This window comes from Chiloscyllium plagiosum, chromosome 18 (assembly GCF_004010195.1).
Source record: "Chiloscyllium plagiosum isolate BGI_BamShark_2017 chromosome 18, ASM401019v2, whole genome shotgun sequence".
Classification (NCBI taxonomy): Eukaryota; Metazoa; Chordata; class Chondrichthyes; order Orectolobiformes; family Hemiscylliidae; genus Chiloscyllium; species Chiloscyllium plagiosum.
The window spans coordinates 21,037,316-21,061,901 of NC_057727.1; the positions used below are offsets into that span (position 1 = coordinate 21,037,316).

The 24,586-nt window shown below is 39.5% G+C and overlaps 1 protein-coding gene across 13 annotated transcripts in view; it reads left to right on the forward strand.

The window, feature by feature from the left end:
• Nucleotides 1-24,586, forward strand: part of atp2b2 (ATPase plasma membrane Ca2+ transporting 2) — an 819,963-nt gene that overhangs the window by 782,932 nt on the left and 12,445 nt on the right. For all 13 annotated transcript variants that reach the window (XM_043707907.1, XM_043707910.1, XM_043707911.1 and 10 more), the window contains 5 exons: nt 1,183-1,374; nt 10,744-10,957; nt 15,748-15,959; nt 18,372-18,479; nt 19,866-20,048. In XM_043707907.1, the coding sequence (XP_043563842.1) occupies nt 1,183-1,374; nt 10,744-10,957; nt 15,748-15,959; nt 18,372-18,479; nt 19,866-20,048 (909 nt within the window). The remainder of the gene's footprint in view (nt 1-1,182; nt 1,375-10,743; nt 10,958-15,747; nt 15,960-18,371; nt 18,480-19,865; nt 20,049-24,586) is intronic.

Here is a 24,586-nt window from a genome sequence, read left to right on the forward strand (position 1 = left end):
AGAAATTAAGGAAGATGCAAGTTGGTACCAATCTAATGTGTGATATCAAAAGGGCAAAAGTTAATCTGTTTAACACAACTAACAGATGTGATAGTGCATAAATGCTTATGGTGTTGACGCCATTTCTGACCCTGCAGGGAACTTGTTAAAAGTGTGTGCGCTGCATTTTATGCTCCCAGATTTCTCTGAACAAATCTAAAGAATTGCTTTAATTTAGCTTTATAACCAAATGCCACCAGAATCTTCAGTGGCTTAGCTGTAAATTATGTTGTTTCACGACCATTAAATGTTTGGGATTATTTAGCATCTCTCTCATGTACAGCAGTTTGTGTTCATATATCACCAGTTTATATTGGCTACATTACAGCACCAGACATGTTGTGATATTTATATCTTAAGTTGTTAACCAATGGGAAAAAAGTGTTATCTATAATGTGTTTTAAGGAGATGGAGTTTTGAATGCTTCATTTTAGCTTTATAATGAGACTGTTGCCATGGAAATCGTTTTGTGCAAAGACAGTGGAATATATTCATTTAAAGATGCCCCCCCCCCCCCGCAAACTGAGTCTTCAAGTACAAATAGCACTTTTAAACTTTAATTTATTTGTCGCAATCATAGCTAACTTTTAATACCAATGTTTTGTAAATGCAAAGTTCTAGTTAGTAAGCCAGAAATTCTTCAGCCAAATCCCTCTCGGCTGCACAGCATTAAAATAGGTGTAATTTGTCACATTGTGATCCTGTTTATTTTTACAATTCAGTGCTGTCACAAGATTGCCTGATACAGGATGTTCAGTATCATTCCAGCACAGTTGGAAATATTTTTCCTGATATTTGAATTAAGACGCATTGTTCTTGCAATCAAGGTGCCCATCAAAACCGTTTTAACATCTGATCTCTCTGACCTGATTACTGAGAAAAAGAGTTCCATTCCTAAATATTGATGATCTTATTAATAAATATAAACTAATTAATGGTTCTAATCAGCACTGGTTATTATAACTTACTTAACAACTCATGACTATTAATTATAATAACTCTGGTTAATTTAATTGAGTGTTTTTAAACAATAATTTCAATGTATTCATTGTACGTGTTTTTGTTTTCCTCTCCCAAATCTGTTAAATGCAGAGATTTCCTGATGCCAGTGGAGTTGGATAACTGTGTTTTGTTGTATTTTAGGGCATTGCTGGCACTGATGTAGCAAAAGAAGCCTCCGACATTATCTTGACTGATGATAATTTCAGCAGCATCGTGAAAGCTGTCATGTGGGGCCGTAATGTTTATGACAGCATCTCCAAGTTTCTACAATTCCAGCTGACAGTGAATGTAGTTGCTGTCATAGTTGCATTTACTGGAGCATGTATCACCCAGGTGAGGGTTTACTGTCTGTTATATGCATCCTAAATTATTGAGTCACAGAATATTGTCAAGTCTTTTTGGCCATGTGTTTTCCTGTCACCAATAGCCAGGCCTTTGTTCAAATACTTTGCATCAGTGTCAATATTTAAATTTTTAATGCCTGTACAAAAGTATTTTGACACATCATGTTTTATGGAAGAGTGATCAGAAATCCAGAAATATTGATGAAAAATCGAAACATTCCCCCTACCCCTGGTGTTAACTGAGTAAAGAAATGAATTATGAGTGGTGTTAAGACCAATTCAGAGCTATCCTCCGGATTCATGATGGAGATGAAGAGGATTTGCTTTTCTTAGAGGGTCATAAAAATATGGATTACATCCCACACCCCCATCCCTTTCCCAGACAGTAGTGCAGGCTGGATCACTGAATATATTCAAGGCTGAGGTTGGATAAGGTTTTGATCCATAAGCAAGTCGAGGGATATGGGGACAGGTGGAATCTCTACAGTGTGGAAGCAGGCCATTCAGCCCATTGAGTCCACACCAGTTCTCTGAAGAGGGTCCCTCCAGGACCCATCCCATCCCTGTATTCCTGCATTTCCCATTGCTACTCCACCTAGCCTGCACACCCCTGGACCCCTGGGTAACCCAATAGGTAATTTAGCTTGGCCAATCCATCTAACCTGCATGTCTTTAGACTGTGGGAGAAAACCAGAGCACCCAGAAGAAACCCATGCAGATGTGGAGAGAACATGCAAAGCCCAAAGCTTGAATCGAACTAGGTGCTGTAAGACAGCAGTGCTAACCACTGAGTCACCGTGCCACCCATAGTTAATGTCATAATCAGATTAGTCACGGCCCTATTAAATGGTCAAGAGCTGAAAGTATCAACCCCTGCTCCTGTTTCTTTTGATCTTACGTTTTATTCTAGATTGTAAAAGTGGAACTTGAGTAGAGCAATGAAAGAAGTAAACACGATTGTATACTTAGAGGAGAAAGTGAGGACTGCAGATGCTGGAGATCAGAGCTGAAAATGTGTTGCTGGAAAAGCGCAGCAGGTCAGGCAGCGTCCAAGGAACAGGAGAATCGACGTTTCGGGCATGAGCCCTTCTTCAGGAATGAGGAAAGTGTGTCCAGCAGGCTAAGATAAAAGGTAGGGAGGAGGGATGATTGTATACTTAGGCAGGAAGCCGAAAAAAAGTACAAAGCTTACAAATAAGAAAGGCCAAGTGGAGAGTTAGAAGAGGGTTGTCAAGCTATGGCGAAGGCTTGAGAGAATTAAGGGTCCGAACCAGGACCTGGGAAATTGCAAGTGGTTAGAAGTGGAGTGATGGCAGTCAGTTCCTTAATGTGATGTTGTTCCTTGCAATTCCACATTTGATAAATTGGCCACTCTGTTGTTTGGGTTTGCCCAACTGTAAATTAAACCGGGTGGGATGGGTGGCATTCCAAAGGCTTTGGGGCCAATTTTGCCTGAGTAAAAGGTTTTGTGTTTTGATGTTGTCCCATTTGGGAGATGGCATACATCAATCTGGAAATGTGAGCACTATTGTTACCTGCTTCATTGGATCTCAGTCGTCAAGTTAAACCAAGTAATACAGCAGCCAATCTCTTTTTCTAATTTAATACAAAAATAGATAGGAATAATAATTAAATGTATTTTGGGAGAAGATGCTAATGGCATATATATCTTTGTCTCTAGATAGAATCTGATGATTTTTCTCAATTCAGCGCTTTAAGTTGGCCTGTGAGGTAGCTAGAAAAAGCTCAATTTCAGTTATAAGACTTTTAATTTAAACTTTCATTAATTTTTCATTATTTTGAAATTACCCCAGGAACTTTCAGTAAAAGTCTCAACCTGCTAAGCTCAAGAGGATGTGTCAAATTCTATACACATCTTTTATATGTATATATATAAAATCTTGTTCAAACCAGGAGAGGGGGCATTATGGTTCCCCTCTTTTTATTCCCCCTCTGTCAGTCACATCAACTATCTGTGTTTTTCTGTTTTGGCATGTAGCATCACACTTAGCTAACCAGATCAAACATGAGGGTCAGCCAATTCCCATGTACCTTGAGTGAAAGAGGGTGGAATTTTATTAACCAAACTAATGAAATGTGACAATAAACATGGATATGTTGTCTCTAAATTCATGGTCTCCCATTTTTGCTAATTTTCTTATGCTTTTAATTTCACTTGTCCATGGGATGTTAGCATCACTGGCTAGGCATGTACTGATTATCCATCCCTGAGTGTTCATGGGATGGCGGTGATGAACTGTCTTCTTGAGGCGTTGCTGTCCTTGGCGTTTGAGATACCTAAAGTTAAGGAGTATGTTCCGTGGTTTTCACCCAGTGACAGTGAAGGAACGATGATATAATTCCGAGTCAGGATATTGTGTGGTCTGGAGGAGAACGAGCAAGTGGTGGTGCTTCTATACATCTATGCACTTGTCCTTCCACATGGTCAAGGTTGAGAGGTTGGAACGTATTATTGAATGATCCTTATTGAGTCATTGCAGTGCATCTTGTATATGTTACACATTGCTGCAGCCACATGTATTGGTGGTTGAGGGAGAGAATATGAAAGGTAGTGGATGAGATGACAATGAATTGGGCTGCTTTTGAATTGATTGGTATTAAGCATCTTGAGAGTCATAGAAGTTGTAATCATCCAGGCAAGGGGGTGAGTATTCCATTAATTTGTGCCGAGTTTGTGGTTAGTCTTTGGAGTGTAAGGAGGTGAGCTACTCACTGCAGAATTCCTAGTGTCTGACCTGGTTTGTAGCCACAATATATATGGCTGGTCTAGTTCAGTTTCTGGTTAAAGATAACTCCAACGATGTTGATAGTTGGGGATTCAGTAATGACAATACCATTAAATGTCAAGGGGAGATGGCTAGATTCTCTCTTGTTGGAGATAGTCATTGTCTGGCATTTGTGTGGCACACATGTTACTTGCCACTTATTATGCTGTCTGGGTCTTATATGGACTGTTTCAGTCACTGTCAAGTTCTTCTCAAAGTTATGGCTGTTTGACCGCTTCGAAACATTCACCTGTGTTCATCAGATACCCCTATTCTTCATGATCCAGGCCAACTGTTTCTCTGATCAACTCTTACTCATTCAATTGCTTAATCGCTGCTGAGGGAGTGTTTTCCCCCTTCTCCTGCTTCTCCAAAACAACTAGATTTAAATCAAATGGCACTTAAAAAAAAGTTAAGAATCTGAATCTGATTCCAACTAACTGATTTTCAGTTTTAATGAAGGCAGGCCAGTGACTGTTAACAAACAACCCGTTCATCGGCAGTAGGTTGGTCATTTATGTATTAAAATGATATTGCTTACCTCAGATTTAAGCAGCAATTTAATCCTATCCTAGGCTGGATAGATTTTCTGGGCCTGAGGGACTGAACAGTGAAAGGGAGGTGTGACAGTTGCTGGATCAGTGATGCTATTCCACTTACATATTAGATTAATTTCTCCAAACCGCCATCCTCAATTCTTCTAATTTCGCCTCCAACTATTCAAAAGCTTGATCTCCCCCAAACTCCAACCTGCCCTTAACTTTTGATCTTTAGCTCTATTTCTCAACCTCCATAAGCCTCTCGGATCCCTCCCTCGTCTTGTTTCCTCCTGCGGGCTGACTTTGAAACCTACCTTGTAGGTAACTGCTCAGGCCACCACCAGCATATGTTGTCATAAAATGGTAAGCAAGTTCGACCATTAAATTCAACAAACCCTTGAAAGAAACCTAATGTTCGAGGTTTCCTGGCCAAAATATTGTACCCCCAAGCTAAGACCGGGACCTCTGTTCCTGATGATAGATTCTGGTAACTTTCCCATATCTGACAGGCCTTTAGTTAATGTGCTTCTCCTTCCTCCATTCAACACCCCTGCTGTCCATACCATCACAAGTATTGAAGAGACATTTACAACTTGTCATCATTTGACAAAATCAGTCAAGGATCCTAGTGATTTTAATAAGTACTAACGATATTTGAGAAAATAATGGACTTAAGATTGGGTGATCAACAGGACCTAACAACTTCCATCCTCAACCATTAAAAGAAACAAATTACCAAAGCTTCAGGTGCATTTGTCATAACTTTCCAATGCTTGTTGTTTTTAAGACCATAAGACATAGGAGTGGAAGCAAGGCCATTTGACCTATTGAGTCCACTCCGCCATTTAATCATGGCTGATGGGCATTTTAGTTGTGGGTAAGTGGAATTGAAATGCCCATCAGCCATGATTAAATGGCGGAGTGGACTTGATGGGCCGACTAGTCTTGCTTCCACTCCCATGTCTTATGGTCTTAAAGTCAACAAACCTTGGAAAGTTATGACAATTCACCTGATGGTTTGGTAACTTGTTTCTTTGAATGGTTGAGGATTGAAGCTGTTAGGTCCTGTTGATCACCCAATCTTAAGTCCTATTATTACCTCAAATACCATTAGTACTTATTAAAATCACGAGGATCCTTGACTGATTATTAAGTTCCTTGTACAGTGGCATTTTGTCCTCTCCATTTACTTGAACTTGGTTACAATTAACAAATTGGAATCACCTTATTATCTACTGGAGTCTGGCAGATATCTGGGGCCATATTCTCCATGGCTACTACTTCTGTTCATATACTTATTAAAAAAACCCAATACCATTAGCTTTGATATTACTGCAAGTTTTACTCTTCCCCCACACAAAATTGACGGCACAAAAATGTTTGAATTCTGATGTAAACTGCAACTGATGTCCTATTGAAGTCATCAGACTAGAGTGGAGGGATAAGGAAGTACTAACTTTCTGAAATGATTTACTTTCCTCTGCAGTTAATAGTTCTCCAGAATGCTATCTGGTTTCAATTAAAATTCCACTTCAGCAGGCTATTGAAATTAAATTGTGTTTAATATTGTTGAACCAGCAGGCAGTTGAAGTGAATAATATAGTCACAGTTTGGGGGAAATTGGCAAGCATTTGAGGAGTCAAGGAATAGATGGTTAAATGTAGGTGCTACAGGAGGAGGCTTGAGTCAAGCATAGCTGCCAGCAAGGTTGGGCTATATGCCTTCCTTCGACACCATACATCCTCTGAAAAACAGTAACATTCCAATCACAGTAATGCAAGAAGACTGAAGTATACCCGATAATGTTTCATTATTAGAGAAGATTTCTGAGTAAAGACAATCAATTTACCATGGAGATGATTCACAGGAGCTAAAATTAAAGATTGCCAATTAGAAATCAGAATATTTAGAGAGCCCTTCCTGGAACGGCATTGACTTTCCACCATTTATAGACTGTTACTGAGAATTAAGTTGATGGCACATCTCTGCCACTGTTCAACATAGTTCCTGATACTGTTGAATATTTTATGAGCCAGATATTACCTTGTTTGAAGTATAATGATCTTGCACAAAACCAAGAACTATGCAGAATGCCTGGTATGATTTTTACTGAATTTGTTAAAAAGATAGGAATCTTATAACTTGACTCTCCATTCAATAAAATGATTTCAGAAGCTCTGCTGAAATTAGATGCTTCCTTATTCCTTAGATATCAGATGAAACTTAATGTAGAGAAATATGAGGTGATATATTTTAGGAGGAAGTGGAAGGATAGAAGATAATTACTAAATGGTAAAGCTTTCAAAAGATGTCCGGAAACAAAAAAAGCCTTAGGTGTTTAGATGGATGAATCTTAAAAAGGGGAGGACAAATTAGTTACAAAGGTGTAAAACTGTATATAAAGTCATAAGTTGTATAAATTGTGCACCAAGTAGAAAGGTAAAGACTAAGATTATGTAAATCATTGGTTAGACGACTGTTAAACTTATGTTTAGACTTGGAAAGCTTCCTTAAACAGAATATCAACCATGGAGCAAGTATAAAATATATTCATGAGGATCTTACAAGAGATGAGAGAGGAAATACCAAAGAAATCTGCTTATTAGAGCAAAGAGATTTGAGAAAATCTGATACAGGGCTTCACACCGATAAAGAGGAATGATCAGGAAAACCTGCTTCCAGTTGCTGATGAGTTAGTTACTAGAGATCACAGATTTAACATTGTGAGCAAGGTTAGAATAAATCTTAAAAAGTGAAGGCAGAGTCATATTAGTCTTACTAAAAATTTAAGTAAAACATATGAAAGAGACATGTTTGGAAGTCTGTTGAATAAAATGAAGAGCTTTTTTTAGTGGGGGAGAAATAGTCTCATAGCAACCAGTGCCCCCACAGGACCCATGTGTGTTTCTTACAAATCCAGACTGTATCAAATGTACAAAGTATAAATTCCAGTCCCTGAAACCTAACCCCATTATGTTTTGAAAGGTGTTTCTAATAGAAAGCAATGAAAAAGTATAAACAGATCATACAACAGATATTTGCAACACAGTATACATTTAAAATGATCTGTTTCCAAAGTTATTTTACTGTGCAAAATGGCAGGTGTTGATTTAATTATGACAGTGTAATGATAACCATTATGATTTGTACATGAGTCAAGTTGATTAGCAAAGAATCTTTGTCTTGTTGATACAGGAACTTTTGCTTCATAAGCTATCATTATAACGCATAAGGGGGACATCATTATTAGAGACACTTATTGTCAGCTTTCGTTCACTGATAGCAGCCTCACCTCTTCAATTAGAAGGCTATGGGTTCAAGCCCCATTCCAGAAATTTACCCATGTAATTTAGGCTGACACGTTTTAGAAGTCATGTTAAAATCGGACATAGAACAATACAGTGCATAACAGGCCCTGCAGCCCTCGATGTTGCGCCGACCTGTGAACTAATCTAAGTCCATCATCGTCCAAGGACTGTTTAAATGCTGCTAATGTGGCTGATTAACTAAATTGGCAGGGCAGGGCATTCCACGCCCTTACCACTCTCTGAGTAAAGATCCTGCCTCTGACATCTGTCTTAGTTCTATCACCCCTCAATTTGCAGCTATGCCCCCCTCATACAAACTGACGTCATCATCCTAGGAAAAAGATTCTCACTGTCCACCCTAATTAATCCTCTGATCATCTCTATTAAATTCCCTCTTAGCCTTCTTCTCCCCAGTGAGAACAGACCCAAGTCTCTCAGTCTTTCCTCATAAGACCAGCAACATCATGGTAAATCTCCTCTGCACCTTTTCCAGTGCTTCCACATCCTTCCTGCAATGGGGCGACCAGAACTGTACACAATATTCCAAGTATGGCCGCACTAGCATTTTGTACATTGCAGCATGACGTCACGGCTCCACAACTCAATCCCTCCACCAATAAAAGGTGGCACACCGTCTGCCTACTTAACAGCACTACCAACCTGGGTGGCAACTTTCAGGATCTATGTACCTGGACACCAAGATCCCTCTGCACATCCACACCACCAAGAATCTTTCCATTGACCTAATATTCTGCCTTCCTATTATTCTTCCCAAAGTGAATCACTTCACATTTATCTTCATGGAACTCCATTTGCCACCTCGCAGCCCAATTCTGCAGTTTATCCAAGTCCCCCTTCAACCTGCAACATTTTTCCACACTGTCCATCACTCCAAGAACTTTAATGTCAATTGCAAACTTGCTAACCCATCCACCTTTGCCTGCGTCCAAGTCATTTATAAAAATGACAAACAGCAGTGGTCTCAAAACAGATCCTTGTGACATACCACAAGTAACTGGACTCGAACTGAATTTTTTCCATCAACTACCACTCGCTACCTTCTTACAGAAAGCCAGTTTCTATTCAAAACTGCTAAATCACCTTCAATCCCATGCCTCCACATTTTCTCCAAAAGCCTACTATGTGGAACCTTATCAAAGGCTTTACTAAAGACCACATACATCACGTCAACTGCCCTACCCTCATCCAAATGCTTGGTCACCTTCTCAAAAAACTCAATGAGTTTTGTGAGACACGACCTGGCCTTGACAACACCATGTTGACTATCTCCAATAAAGTTTGTTGCTTGCTAGATGATTATAAATCCTACCTCAGAAAAGCCTTTCCAAAACTTTTCCTACAACAAAGTAAGGCTCACTGGTCTATAATTACCTGGGTCATCTCCACTGCCATTTTTGAACAAGGGCACATTTGCAATCCTGCAGTCCTCTGGTACGAAACCTGTAGACCATGACGACTCAAAGATCAAGGCCAAAGGCTCTGCCATCTCATCCCTAGCTTCCCAGAGGATCCTCGGATAAATCCCATCCAGCCCAGGGGACTTATCTGCTTTCACACCTCCTAGAATTGATAACATCTCCTCCTTACTAACATCAATCCTTTCTAGTCTAATAGTCCACATCTCCGTCTTCTATTCTACAATATTCCCTTTTCCTGAGTGAAAACAGATGAAAAATATTCATTTAGCACCTATCCAATCTCCACAGGGTTCACACACAACTTCAACTTCTGTCTTTGACTGGCCCTATTCCTACCCTAGTCATCCTTTTATTCCTCACATACCCTATAGAAAGCTTTAGGGTTCTCCTTTATTCTACCTGCTAAAGACTGCTCATGTTTCCTCCTTGTTCTTCTTAACTCTCTCTTTAAATCCTTCCTAGCTAATCTGTATTTCTCTATCACCTCATCTGAACCATCTCATTTCAACGTCACGTAAGCCTCCTTCTTCTGCTTAACAAGAGATACAAATTTCTTTAGTAAAAATAAGGCATCATCTGTCCGCTGGATGCTAAGGTCCCATGGTACTGCTTAAAGAAGGTATGGCTGTACATCCTTGTGACCAGACAAGCTTTTATTCCTCATGAATATCATTTAAGCAGATCTTTCAGTCATTTTGCTCATTTCGCAGTACCATTTGTGTGGAAATGAGTTGTTACGTGTCCCCATTTCACAACAATAATTGCACTCAAAGTTACTTCATTGGTTGTGCAACACTTGAGGATGTTCTAAGGTCATGAAGTGAGCTTGATGAATCTAAATTCTTCCATAATACGATCGCCTCCAATTCTGTCCAGACATATTTCAAGCTCCCAAAAATCAAATCTATACAGAGTGCACACCAATTCCATACGAACTTTAAGATAATTATATACTGTACTATGTTGTAGTATTTGATTGTGTGTCATTCTGTGAAGTGTTATGTTGCTTCAAGGCATATTCAAGGCTTCAAGGCATGGGATTTACCATTCCTGAAGAAGGGCTCGTGCCCGAAATGTCGATTCTCCTGCTCCTTGGATGCTGCCTGACCTGCTGTGCTTTTCCAGCAACACATTTTCAGCTCTGATCTCCAGCACCTGCAGTCCTCACTTCCTCCCTCAAGGCATATTATATATGTCATAATTTTATAGTTATTTCCATGTTACCACTTCAGTCTTGAGAGCAATGCAATGAATTTATAATGCAATTTGATCATTGTTTTTTACAGGATTCTCCTCTGAAGGCTGTACAGATGTTGTGGGTGAACCTCATTATGGATACTTTTGCCTCTTTGGCCCTCGCCACAGAGCCACCTACTGAAGCACTTCTGATGAGGAAGCCATATGGCAGGGACAAACCCCTCATCTCACGAACCATGATGAAAAATATTCTGGGTCATGGGATTTACCAGCTTACTGTCATCTTCACTTTACTCTTTGCTGGTATGTTATGCTTCTAGCGAGTAAAATTTTTTTAAAATCCTATTTTCATTTTTCTGGAAAAATTGATTAGTTCTGCTCAAATGCACATCTTCCTGATGCAGTCTATCAGAGTTCTCATGAAATATTCGTTTGTTCATGCATTTATATCATTTTCCTTTTATGGATGATTTTGTGTAAATATATTACTTAAAAAACACAAACTGGAATGCAGTGTTCAAAGCTTGCGAGATGTTAATAATTGCTGACTCTATTTGTGAGGCAACATACCTTAAAGATTCAGGATTTGAAAATAGCTGTTTCTCGTCATGTTTGTGTCATTCTATTATAAATGTTTCTTGCATTCTGCTCGGTCAAAATAGCACGATTTGCATTTCAGGTGACTGTGATAATACTTATGCTGGAAAATTATTGGACCTTTTAAAGAAAGAAACCGAACATATTAACTTATTAGAAAAGATATTTGGCAGATTCCTTTTTCAGTGGAAAAGAGACCTGATTCATGTTTGTCACATTGAGGAAAGATTAACTCGATATACCATGTACAAACTCTTTTGGAATGAATAGCTATTAGATTTTCTGTTAAAATAATGGAGAAGCCATTAATGGTGCTTACTGTTTAATTGTTTTAGAATGGCACTAAAATTTCCAGATGAGGCAGATGTGCAGTTAAAATCAAAAATCAAAAAGCAGCTGTTCAAATTCTTTAGCAAAAGAAATCTTACTGCTTTGAAGAGTGTGAAATTGTTGTATTTGCTGAGTCGATATGAACTAAACTAGACACTGAAAGCTGAGACTTTTCCATTTCAGCCTAAGCACTCTTTTAACTGAATAATTCCTGCTAAGCAATCTCTATGATCTGGCACTGTCTGACTCAAGATGGAATCTCATTCCATCAGATTTTAACTCACACAGCACCACGTTGTAGTTCAACAGGTTTACTTTAAAGCACAAGCATTTGGAGTGCTGCTCCTGAAGCCTGGTCTCATGTGACTTCTGAATTTGTCTAACACGGGCATCTTCACATCACAGATTTTAACTGTTATTGAATATTTTAACAATGTAAAATTAGAGCAAAGTCCATTCTGCCTCTTACTTTTCTATCTCTCAATACTATCTTACCCTTGTTTTATTTTACTTTCTGTCCCTGATTTGATATTGAATCCACATAATGTAATTTACAATTCCTTCTCAGTCCATGTGCTACTAATTTTACAATCTTCAATCTCATATAAGGAGATGCCCTGTTGCTTTCACTGTGATATTATCAGCTGACACCTTCAGCAAATTGCTACCTGTAAAATACAAATACATAAACATGCAAAATTATCTAAAAGGAGACAATGTTACATACAACAGCAAATTATGGCCCATTGTGCACAGATGAAACAGTGCACACTGACAAATATGCATGTTTCTTTATTTCCCAGTCCGGAAGCAAGTCTGACACAGAGCATTGCAATACTCACCATGTGTTGGGCAAGCAGCCAGGTCCCGAAACCGCTCTAACTGGAATGGGGAGGAAACCCCATGCTGTCAACACCAATCTGATCAACATTGGCTGTTCAGCTGACTGGACTAACTGCCTCTCAATGAATCTGAGTTGCTGGGGGACAGATTAGTTTACAGCCATGTCATATGAGCTATGGATAGTGTGGTGGAGGCTCTAATGTCATTCTATTGCATGGTACATGGCTGGTCAGAAATCACTCCTGCTCTTACTATCTGGCATTGGCATATGTTGGAAGGAATTACAAGTTGATGTCCAACCTGTTTGTCAATGCAATGAATATGCTGTCCTCGGTCATCATGGTCTGAAGTGTGATATGAACCTGGAAGTTCTGATTCAGAAGTACGGATGCTACTACTGCACACTAAACTTCCATGACATACGTTTGCTGAGATTAATATTTCTTCCACTGAGCAGAGTGAACTTTCTTATTAATTGGTCAAGCACTACTTAATAAGCTATATTTTGCAAAATGAATGATGTTAAGACTAACTGCACAGTCGGAACAGGCGGGGAGAGGAGTGGTAAATCACACAACAACTTCTGACATTTGTAATGGGCAGTTAAGCATAGTGATATAGTTGCTGTCAGAGTTCCCTTGCTCCTTCACAAGATTGGCTTCTTGTTAATAGGTCAGACCACATTTACAGTATTGTGCACAGTTTTGGGCCCCATATCTCAGGAAGGATGTACTGGCCCTGGAACGTGTTCAGAGGAGGTTCACAAAAATAGTCCCAGGAGTGAAAGGCTTAACATATGAGGCATGTTTGAGGATTCTGGGACTACACTCAATGAAGTTTAGAAGGATGAGAGGGATCTTATAGAAACGTACTGAATGGCTTGGACAGAGTGGATGTTGGGAAGATGTTTCTATTGGTAGGAGAGACTAGGACCCGAGGGCACAGCCTTAGTGTAAAGGGAAGACCTTTTAGAACAGAGATAAGGAGAAACTTCTTCAGCCAGAAAGTGGGGAATCTATGGAACTCACTATTACAGAAGGCTGGGGAGACCAGGTCATTGAGTATTTTTAAGATGGAGATAGATAGGTTCTTGATTGTCAAGGGGATCAAGGGTTACAGGGAGAAAGCAGGACAATGGGGTTGAGAAAATTATTGACCATGATTGAATGGCCTAATTTCTGATCCTGTGTCTTGTAGTCTTATAGGTGTGGCACTGAAATTCCTGAATTTGTGGGACTTGGCTAGTAGTTTGCCAATAAAGTTGGCTGAAAACATTAGGGCTCTTACTTTCAGGAATAAATGAGATTTTAATAGCATGAAAAGTGATCATTACTGTGGAGGAACCTAGCTAGAACAGAAAAAAGTAATGTTGCTATGTTGAATCCCATTCTCTCAGATGATAAGTGGCTTTGAGACTTTTTCAAACACACTTTATTTTTAGTTCTTCTGCCTTTTCCTCTCTCCCATTCCCCACCTTTGTATTTTCCAATCTTTATTTTGCAGTATGTTAACATTTTAAATCTAATTTATATTTCCTCCTCTTTTTGCTTCCTGTTTTTAGTACTGGATGCCCAAATGTAATTGTATATTAGTGTAGCTTTCAATTATCTTGAGAGTGGAAGAGAAATTTCTGCAAGTATGAAAAATCTAACCATTGTAAACTTGAAATTATCCAAAATATCGCTGTCATTGTCTTTAATTTCAACAAGTCTTGTTTCCCATCCTGTTGTGCTCAATGACCCTCCAATTATGTAAAAACCAGAGTCCTCGAACATTCCTCATATGTTAAGCTTTTCATTCCTGTGACCATTCTTGCGAAACTCCTCTGAACCCATTCCAGGACCAGGGCCTCCTTCCTGAGATATGGGGCCCAAAACTGCGCACAATACTGTAAATGTGGTCTGACCTATTAACAAGGAACCAATCCTGTGAAGGAGCAAGGGAACTCTGACAGCAACTACTGCATCACTATGCTTAACTGCCCATTGCAAATGTCAGAAGTTGTTGTGTGGTTTACCGCTCCTTTCAATGCCTGTTCTCACAGTATAGTTAGCCTTGTCATCATTCATTAGTGTTAAAATTCTTATCCTTATTTGCAAATCCTCCCAAGACTTGTCCTCTCCCAAACTATGCAATATCTTCCAATCCCACAACATTGGTGGTGGCTTGACTCAACTAATTCTGGCCTCTTGAGCCTCTTCGAATTTAGTTACTGCAACATTGGTTCCATGACTTCAGGTACCTTAATGCTATGGTCTGGAGTTCCCTCCCTGTTTTCTATCTCTCTACTTAATTTCCCTCATTTAAGATGCTCCAAGCTTTGACTATCCCCCCAATTTCACGTTGCCTGGATCAGTGATAAATTTTGCTTGATATGATTTCTGGGAACATCTCGGGAAGCTTTAAAGAATTAAGGTAGAATGTAAACTAAATTTGTTGTTGAGGTGAAGCAATAAGGAGTTGACTTTGATGTCATAAATCTGCTCAGGAGGTGCCCATTTCTTTTTGTTTTCCTATGCCAATATAAACAAAATATAAATCTATGTTTGTGTTATATTTATTTTATTTTATACACCATTAATTTCATCCCGAGAAAATAAAAATGACATTGTTAGTCAGTAATATGAAGTAAATAAGTGAAAATATTTACATCTATTACTCTGAAAATATAGTGCTGTATTTCGTGATTTGTAGAGAAAGGTGATGGGTGCACTATTATTGAAAATCTAACTATTTAAACTATTGTTGAAAATCCAACAAAGACCAGCCAGCTTATTAAATTTGGACATCAGCCATCACAATGAATGGAGAGATTTCTTTTCATTCCAAGAAAAGGATTGCTATTTTTTTCTCCAGTATAAATAGTTTTCTTTTAGCAGTAGTCATCATTGTGGAAGATTTATTCCAAATATATCCATTATAGAGTTATCTGAAGAAATGTGATTGGGTAGCATCTGGAGTGTGTAGAAACAAATTCATTTATAGTGCATTCAGAATGCACAGTTTGACGTCAGGAGACTTTGTGCAAGGTTTACTTGTCTTCAGGATGGCAAAAGACTGCTAATTCTTGAGACGGTGGGAAGTATATGAAATATGTGAGCCATCAACCTCTGATTAGTATACAACAGCAACACTAACTTCTATTCACGTAGCGCCTCAAACTTTTAAATATTTCCCAAAGCATTCCTCAGGAGCACAATCAATCAAAATTGAATGCTGAACATGTTAGTGGAAGTCGTTAAAAACACTGCATCATGCACGTTTACTTATATAAAGCAGGAAGTTGTATCATGACTATTATGCTATTTACTGTTTGTTTTCAGGGGAGACCATTTTTAACATCGACAGTGGCAGAAATGCACCACTGCATGCCCCACCGTCTGAACACTACACTATCATCTTTAACACTTTTGTGTTGATGCAACTCTTCAATGAAATCAATGCTCGCAAGATACATGGGGAGAAAAATGTGTTTGATGGCATTTTCAGAAATCCCATCTTCTGCAGTATTGTATTCGGCACTTTTGGAATTCAGGTATTGTGGAAAAGAATATTCTGATAAATTAGGGCTTTTCTTTCATTTGTTCTATTATTGCTTATGCTTTAGAAATACACAGATAAAAGATTAGTCACAAAGACCATTCTGCTTCTAGTGTTTCACTGAGACATGCTTTACTCCTCAAATTTGATACCACAAATTCAGAAAGTTGTAGCTTAAACATTTCTTCCATAAGGAAGGTGGATTACCTGTCAGATCTGTCCTGTAGGTAAAAACAATGACTGCAGATGCTGTAAACCTCTGTCCTGTAGCCTGTCGAAAATTATATCATCCTGCTCTTCAATTATGCCAGTGACTTTATCACATGTGTTATGCTGAATTACTAGGTCTTCTCATTTCTGAGTTAACAGATTTTGGATTAAAGCATCGTGCCAGGGTATTGGCTGACATTCCACCTCAAAATTTGCCACTTATCAGAGAAAATAATGTTGTGATAAATCACCAGCTTCCCATTCTTAAGTCCTATTAATAGTGATGCTTTTGAGTGGTATAAATCAAGATTAGTCACAAATATTGTTTTACTTCATTATTTTGTTGAGAAGTGCCATATTCTTGAATGTGGTGTTTGGGCATTTAAGGGCCTTAGAAGGCGCACAGGTGAGTAAACCATTCAATGCTTCCTGTACCATTAGGAAAACTGCAGTGGGTGTGTGTACATGCCAACCAAGGTACATCTCTCATAATGGGGAAATTATGATTCTTTAGCTTTTCATCCCATGAATGGGTTGGGAAGAGTCATCAACCTCTTGTCCAAGATATGTAGAACAGATGCCAAGTTCATGATAAAGCAAGAAGCAGATTGAATATTATGAGGGAATGTAAAAAAGGAAAGAAATGAAAAGCGAGTGTATGAGAAGAGACTGGCAGCTAAGATAAAATGTAATGCAAAAAGTCTTCTAATAAATAATAAAAGGATGACGGAGGAAAGTGGGGAGGGGGGTGTGGGGAAGGGGTTACAGTTGGGATCTGAAAGAATTTCAATGCAAGGATGCAGAAGGCAAAGCTGACAGATTGAATATATTGTATTTGTCTTTACCAAAGAAAGTCTAGCAGAGTGGTAGCAAAAGATCAGACGATTGAGATACTCAATAGGCTCCAATTTGATAAAGAAGAGGAATTAGGAAGGCTGATTATACTTAAAGTTGATAATTCACTTGATGGAATGAGAGAGTTTTTAGAAATGTTAATCTAGGGCAAAAGAAACAGTCAGACAGACAAAAAAACCCAAAGAACTGTGAATGCTGGAAATCAGAAACAAAAATGGAAATTACTGGAAAAATGCAACAGATCTTAGTTAACATGGGTCACTGAACCTAAAACATTAACTCTATTTCCTCTCCACAGATGCTGCCTGACCTATTGAGTTTTCCCAGCAATTTTTGTTTTTATTTCTGCGGTCAATCAGACAGTTTAGATTAATAAAGAAATACTAAATGCATTTGTTACAGGTCATGCAGTGTTAGTCATGTGGAAATGAGTGGGTGAAAGTGGGGGAAAATGTTGCATTTGGTAGTGAAATTGGGAGGTAGGTGCAATGGAAGAGATATACTGGAGTGTAAGGTAACTGAGGAAACATGGTGGCACTTATCCTAATAGACTGGAGATTGTTATTGATCTTCCTGCAGCTTTGCTACACACCCCTCTGGACAACTGACACCTCACTGATACAAGTGGCAACCTTGGAGCAGGCAGGCAGGATCTAGGGACCTGACCTTTTCTGCCGGTTCTGATGGGAGAGGACAGACCTCCTCTACACCACCCCATCTAATAGGACATCCAGGTCCTATCCACAAAGTGAGGTGCCAATTTCCCATAATCCGCTATGTCCAGGCCAAATTCCATGAAACATAAGTGCAGTTCTGGGCTGACAGCGGAGAAGCTGGTGTTGTTTTCCTTAGAGAAGTGTAGGTTGAGAGGAGATCTGGTAATGATACTCAGTCATGTGGCATAGCTACAGTGGAGAGAAAGAGAGAGGAACTGTTCTTGTGGTAGAAAGTTTGAGAACTTAAGGACAATGTTTAAGTTAAAAAGAACCAAAGGTGCCATGATTATGAAATAAGTAGTTGGGATTTGCTTTGTATATCTTGAGAGTGTGCTGGAGGAGATTTGATCATGGCTGTCCTGGGAAAAGACCTGAAAAGGGAGAATTTGCAAGGCTATGGGAAAGGGCACTGAAGTAGTACAAACAAATTTATTCTTGCAGAGAGACAGCATAAACTTGCTGGGCCAAATGAGCCCTCTCTGTGCTTGAAATATTCTATGATTCAACATATAGGATTCAACTCACATATACAGTATTATAAGAACAAATAGCAAAAATTATAACAATACTATTTTAAAAGGAAGGTTCTGAATATTTTTCTCTCTATTTTTCCTTCATTGTTGCAGATTTTAATTATTCAGTTTGGTGGAAAACCGTTCAGTTGTATTCCTCTGCAAATAGACCAGTGGTTGTGGTGCATCGTGCTGGGAGTGGGAGAGTTGCTATGGGGACAGGTAATGATTTATTCTGAATTTAAAAGACAATTTTAAAGCATGTCCATCATTTATGCAACTTCATAATTCTAAATACCATCCAAATCAATTCAAAGTGGGGGCTATGCATTTGGCCAGTCCCTTGAAATTATTTTGGTACACGATAAGCAGAAGTTAATCATCTCTGTCGTACTTTGGAGCAAGTGGTGTCATGTAAAAAGATACAGTGCTGTAAAATGATCGAAAAATCGTTTGTTTTAGTATAAATATACAAATGCCTGTTTGAAACAAAAAACTGGAAACCCAGCAATTTTTTTTTCATTTTTTTCTTGGAATTCAAAAAAACCTTTTTGTAGAAGATGGGTTCTTGATGCTAATGTTTCGAGGACATAGCTTTCATAATGTGCCATCAAAGCCCTGTGTATGAAGTGTATACAGTTATGAATCCTTAAATTACACATTGTTTGCATATTACTGCCAAATCACACTTGAAAATGATTAGTTGAACTGCAGGTCACAGGCAAGAACACTTCAAATTTGTATCACTTTGCAAACTTTTGATTCTATAAATGAAGAGTTGCAGAGGATTATTGTTTTGTGATATTGAGACCCAGTTAATCTCTACAATGGAGAATTACACATCAAACCTGTATATGTTAAACAATAGCTTTTTTCAATTACTGTACCTGATTACATAAGAATTTACTATTGCCTGACGGAATCAGATATTGCGCTCTCTGTTTGTTTGTTTTAGAAAAAACGCGAGTCAGTTGTCCAGTAGAATGAGCAACCATTGTGGTGACATTATAAGGAAATGACATTGGCCAAATTTTGAGAGACTCATCAAGTCTTTGCCCAACTCCAAAGTCATGTGTCTTACACATATTCTTTGGGTAGGTAAAATACAGCAGCTTGAAGACTCATTATTCTGTGAGGACCTAGTTTAAAAAAGGAAGCCACTTACCTCTTCAGATCTTAGAGTTATGGCTGCCACCACAGGTTGGTCATATGCCTAGTGTTTTCTCAGAAGACCTACTGCTTACAACAATCCTATCCAGTTAAACAACCTGGATTCCATATCAGTAACACATTTATAAGTAATAAAGTGGTCAAAGGAAATGAAGACAATCTTTTTTAGTCCATACAGTTTTTGTATTCAGTTGCTTTGAGCTTGACTGCTCTGCTCCATCAGGAAATTAGGTGATAAAATGAGTGGGTCCCAGTCTAACAAGCCTTATCCCTTGTTTCCTGCATTTCATACTTGGGAACTGGGTGTCCCCTCAATGAAAAAGGGGGGAAAAGATGAGTCCTTTAGATTGTTTGTCATGGTGCAAATCATTATACTTTCATCCTAGCACAACGAAGAAAAAGATTTTAATGATGCATATTCATTCACTCTTTTCTCAGGTAATATCCTCCATTCCAACCAATCGATTGAAATTTTTGAAGGAAGCAGGCCATGGAACTCAGAAGGATGACATCCCAGAAGAGGAACTTAATGAAGATGCTGAAGAAATTGATCATGCAGAGAGAGAACTGAGGCGTGGGCAGATTCTTTGGTTCAGAGGTCTGAACAGGATCCAAACTCAGGTATGCTCATTGTTATTAGGAGCACAAAAGAAATCCACTCTTGTATTCATCCTCATATTACAATAAACAGGTATTGTGATATATCACATAGGAAGTTATATCAGACAGGTGGCATGATGGGCTGAGTAGCCATCTTATTTACTATATGTTAAATAGCAGCTTTTTTCTTTTTTTTTAAATGAGGCAGAATTGCACAAAACAAATTAATGTTCCCCTTTCTGTTTTTGTTTGAAATGTCTGTGCAGTGCTGTTCCAGCAGGTAGGAAGAATAGGTTGGTTGTTTCAACTTGTGATTATCCAGTGGGAAGCAGTTGGCTGCCCTCTCATGGATTCCCTAAGGTTAAGCAAAAGAAGTAATAAAGATTTGTAAATCACAAAGGGATAAGTGACGTGGATTTAGAGTGATTTGTGAGTTGACCATGAGAAATAAATAACAGAGCATTGCTTCATTGGAAACCAACTTCAAAATAAATATAACTAAAGGCACAATGACTCACATTTGCAAACATTTGAAACCAATGACAATTGGGATCAATAATTTGTAGGTGTAGAGAATAAACCACCAGATCGTTCAATTAATTGCAAAGCAAAATATGGAATAGACGCTCATTTGTTTGAGTGATTTATTAACATTTAAAACTGGTACCAACTGGTTCAGTGAGTTGTTAACAGAGAATAGACCCCATTGTCCAGTTTGAAGACTTGTTAAGACATAAAATAGACTTTTACCTAATTCACTGGCTTGTGAACATAAGGAATCCATAACCACCAATTCAGAGAATACACATCTGATGGAAACATTCAAAACTGGCTGAAGTCCAGATTACAGAAGAGGAAGTGGTGGATGTCTTGAAACGGTTAAAGGTGGATAAATCCCCAGGACCTGATCAGGTGTACCCGAGAACTCTGTGGGAAGCTAGAGAAGTGATTGCTGGGACTCTTGCTGAGATATTTGTATCATCGATAGTCACAGGTGAGGTGCCGGAAGACTGGAGTTTGACAAACGTGGTGCCACTGTTTTAAGAAGGGTGGTAAGGACAAGCCAGGAACTATAGATCAGTGAGCCTGACCTCAGTGGTGGGCAAGTTGTTGGAGGGAATCCTGAGGGACAGGATGTACATGTATTTGGAAAGGCAAGCACTGATTTGGGATAGTCAACATAGGTTTGTGCGTGGGAATTCATGTCTCACAAACTTGATTGAGTTTTCTGATGAGGTAACAAAGAAGATTGATGAGGGCAGAGCAGTAGATGTGATCTATTTGGACTTCAGTAAGGCGTTCAATAAGGTTCCCCATGGGAGACTGATTAGCAAGGTTAGATCTCATGGAATACAGGGAGAACTAGCCATTTGGATACAGAACTGGCTCAAAGGTAGAAGACAGAGGGTGGTGGTGGAGGGTTGTTTTTCAGACTGGAGACCTGTGACCAGTGGAGTGCCACAAGGATCGGTGCTGGGCCCTCTACTTTTTGTCATTTACATAAATGATGTGGATGTGAGCATGAGAGGTACATTTAGTAAGTTTGCAGATTACACCAAAATTGGTGGTGTAGTGGACAGCGAAGAGGGTTACCTCAGATTACAACAGGATCTTGACCAGATGGGCCAATGAGCTGAGAAGTGACAGATGGAGTTTAATTCAGATAAATGCGAGGTGCTGCATTTTGGGAAAGCAAATCTTAGCAGGACTTATACACTTAATGGTAAGGTCCTAGGGAGTGTTGCTGAACAAAGAGACCTTGGAGTGCAGGTTCATAGCTCCTTGAAAGTGGAGTTGCAGGTAGATAGTATAGTTAAGAAGGCGTTTGGAATGCTTTCCTTTATTGGTCAGAGTGTTGAGTACAGGAGTTGGGAGGTCATGTTGTGGCTGTACAGGATATTGGTTAGGCCATTGTTGGAATATTACGTGCAATTCTGGAAAGATGTTGTGAAACTTGAAAGGGTTCAGAAAAGATTTAGAAGGATGTTGCCAGGGTTGGAGGATCTGAGCTACAGGGAAAGGCTGAACAGGCTGGGGCTGTTTTCACTGGAGCGTCCGAGGCTGAGGGGTGACCTTATAGAGGTTTACAAAATTATGAGGGGCATGTATAGGATAAATAGACAAAGTCTTTTCCCTGGGATCTAGAACTAGAGGGCATAGGTTTAGGGTGAGAGGGGAAAGTTATAAAAGAGACCCAAGGGGCAACTTTTTCACGCAGAGGGTGGTACGTGTATGGAATGACCTGCCAGAGGATGTGGTGGAGGCTGGTACAATTGCAACATTTAAGTGGCATTTGGATGGGTATATGAATAGGAAGGGTTTGGAGGGATATGGGCCGGGTGTTGGCAGGTGGGACTAGATTGGGTTGGGATATCTGGTCGGCATGGTCGGGTTGGACTGAAGGGTCTGTTTCCATGCTGTACATCTCCATGACTCTCTAAGTCCTGATCCAACAGAAGGAATTAAAATACAGAGAGAAATTTGAAAATTGCATCAAGAAGATTCTTACGGGTTGAATATATTGCTCAAATTCTTGTCTTTTATATCTTATAGTAAAGCTGAGCAACATTTTCATATTGATGGAGAACGTCATAACTCATTGTGCAAGATCCACAGGAAGGTCCCATCACAGCACTATCTCCTTACCCGACTATACCTCCCCATAACACTGAATCCCCCTTACTAAATCCCCCACTATAGTATTAAGTACTCCAATAATCCTTAGAGCCATAGAAACATACAGCATGGAAACAGACCCATCTGACCTAGTCCCATGTGTCAGCATTTGGCCCATATCCTTCTAAACCCTTCCTATTCATATACCCATTCAGATGCCTTTTAAATGTTGGAATTGTACCACCACCTTCTCTGGCAGCTAGTTCCATACATGCACCACTCTTTGCTTGAAAAAGATTCCCTCAGAGCCTTTTTAAATCTTTTCCCTTTCACCTTAAACTGTGCCCTCTAACTTTGGACTCATCCACCCGAGGAAAAAGAGCATGGCTATTCTCCATATCCATGCCCTTAATGATTTTATAAACCTCTGTATGGTCACCCCTCAGCTTCTGACACTCCAGGGGAAAAAGGTCCCAGTCTATTCAGCTTCTCCCTATAACGCAAAACTTTCCAGTCCTGGTAAATATTTGTGCATTCTTTCAAGTTTAACAATACCCTTCCTATAGAAGGGTGACCAGCATTGAACACAGTATTTTAAAAGTGGCCTCACCAATGTCCTTTCCAGCCACACCATGAGGCCCCAACTCCTATACTCTATGCACTAAACAATGAAGACAAGCACGCCAAACACCTTCTTCTCCACCCTGTCTACTGCAACTCCAATTTCAAGGAACTATGTTCCTGCACCCCTAGGTCCCTTTGTTTGGCAACACTCCCCAGGGCCCGACCAGTAACTGTATAAGTCCTGCCCTGGTTTGCCTTATCAAAATGCCAATCTCACATTTATCTAAATTAAACTCCGTCTGCTACTCCTCAACCGATTGGCCCATCTAATCAAGATCCTATTGTGCTCTGAGATCATCTTTCTTCACTGTCCACTCCACCACTTATTTTGGTGTCATCTAATAACTTATTAATCAGACCTCCTATATTCATTAAAAATAATTTACATAAACAATGAAAAGCAGTCAACCCAACATTAATCTTGCTGGGTCACAAGCCTCCAGTCTGAAAAGCAACCCTCTACCACTGCCCTCAGCCTCTTACCTTCAAGCTAATTTTATATCCAATTGGCTAACTCCCCTGGATGTCATGTGATCTAATCTTACTAACTAGTCAACCATGTAGAACCTTTTTGAACACTTTGCTGAAGTCCATTGACAATGTTTACTGCTCTGCCTTCATCAAACTTTTTGTCCCCTCTTCAAAAAATTCAGTTAAGTCAGTGAGATATGATTTCCCATGCACAAATCCCTAATCAGACCTTCAGGATCCCCTCCATCAATTTACTCACGACTGACAAAAGGTACTGCTGTGTCACAGTGCCAGGGGTCTGGCTTCGATTCATGCTTTGGGCACCTGTCTGTGTGGAGTTTGCACATTCTCCCCGTGTCTGTGTAGGTTTCCTCCCACAGTCTAAAGAGGTGCAGGTTAGGTGGATTTGCCATGCCAAAGTACCCATAGTGTCCAGGAGGGTGCAGGCTAGGTGGATTAGCCATGGGAAATGCACGGTTACAGAATTAGAGTGGGGGGATGGGTCTGAACGGGATGCTCTTTAAAGGGACAATGTGGACTCAATGGGACAAATGGCCTACTCCCATACTGTGGAGATTCTATGATTCAACAGTCTATAGTTCCCTTGCTTTTCCTTGCAGCCATTCTTAAGTAATGGCACCACATTTCCAGTCTTCTGCACCTGATCAGGTGTACCCGAGAACTCTGTGGGAAGCTAGAGGAGTGATTGCTGGACCTCTTGCTGAGATATAGTCACAGGTGAGATGCTGGAAGACTGGAGGTTGGCAAACGTGGTGCCAAAGTTTAAGAAGGGCGGTAAAGACGGTCCAGGGAACTATAGACCGGTGAGCCTGACCTTAGTGGTGGGC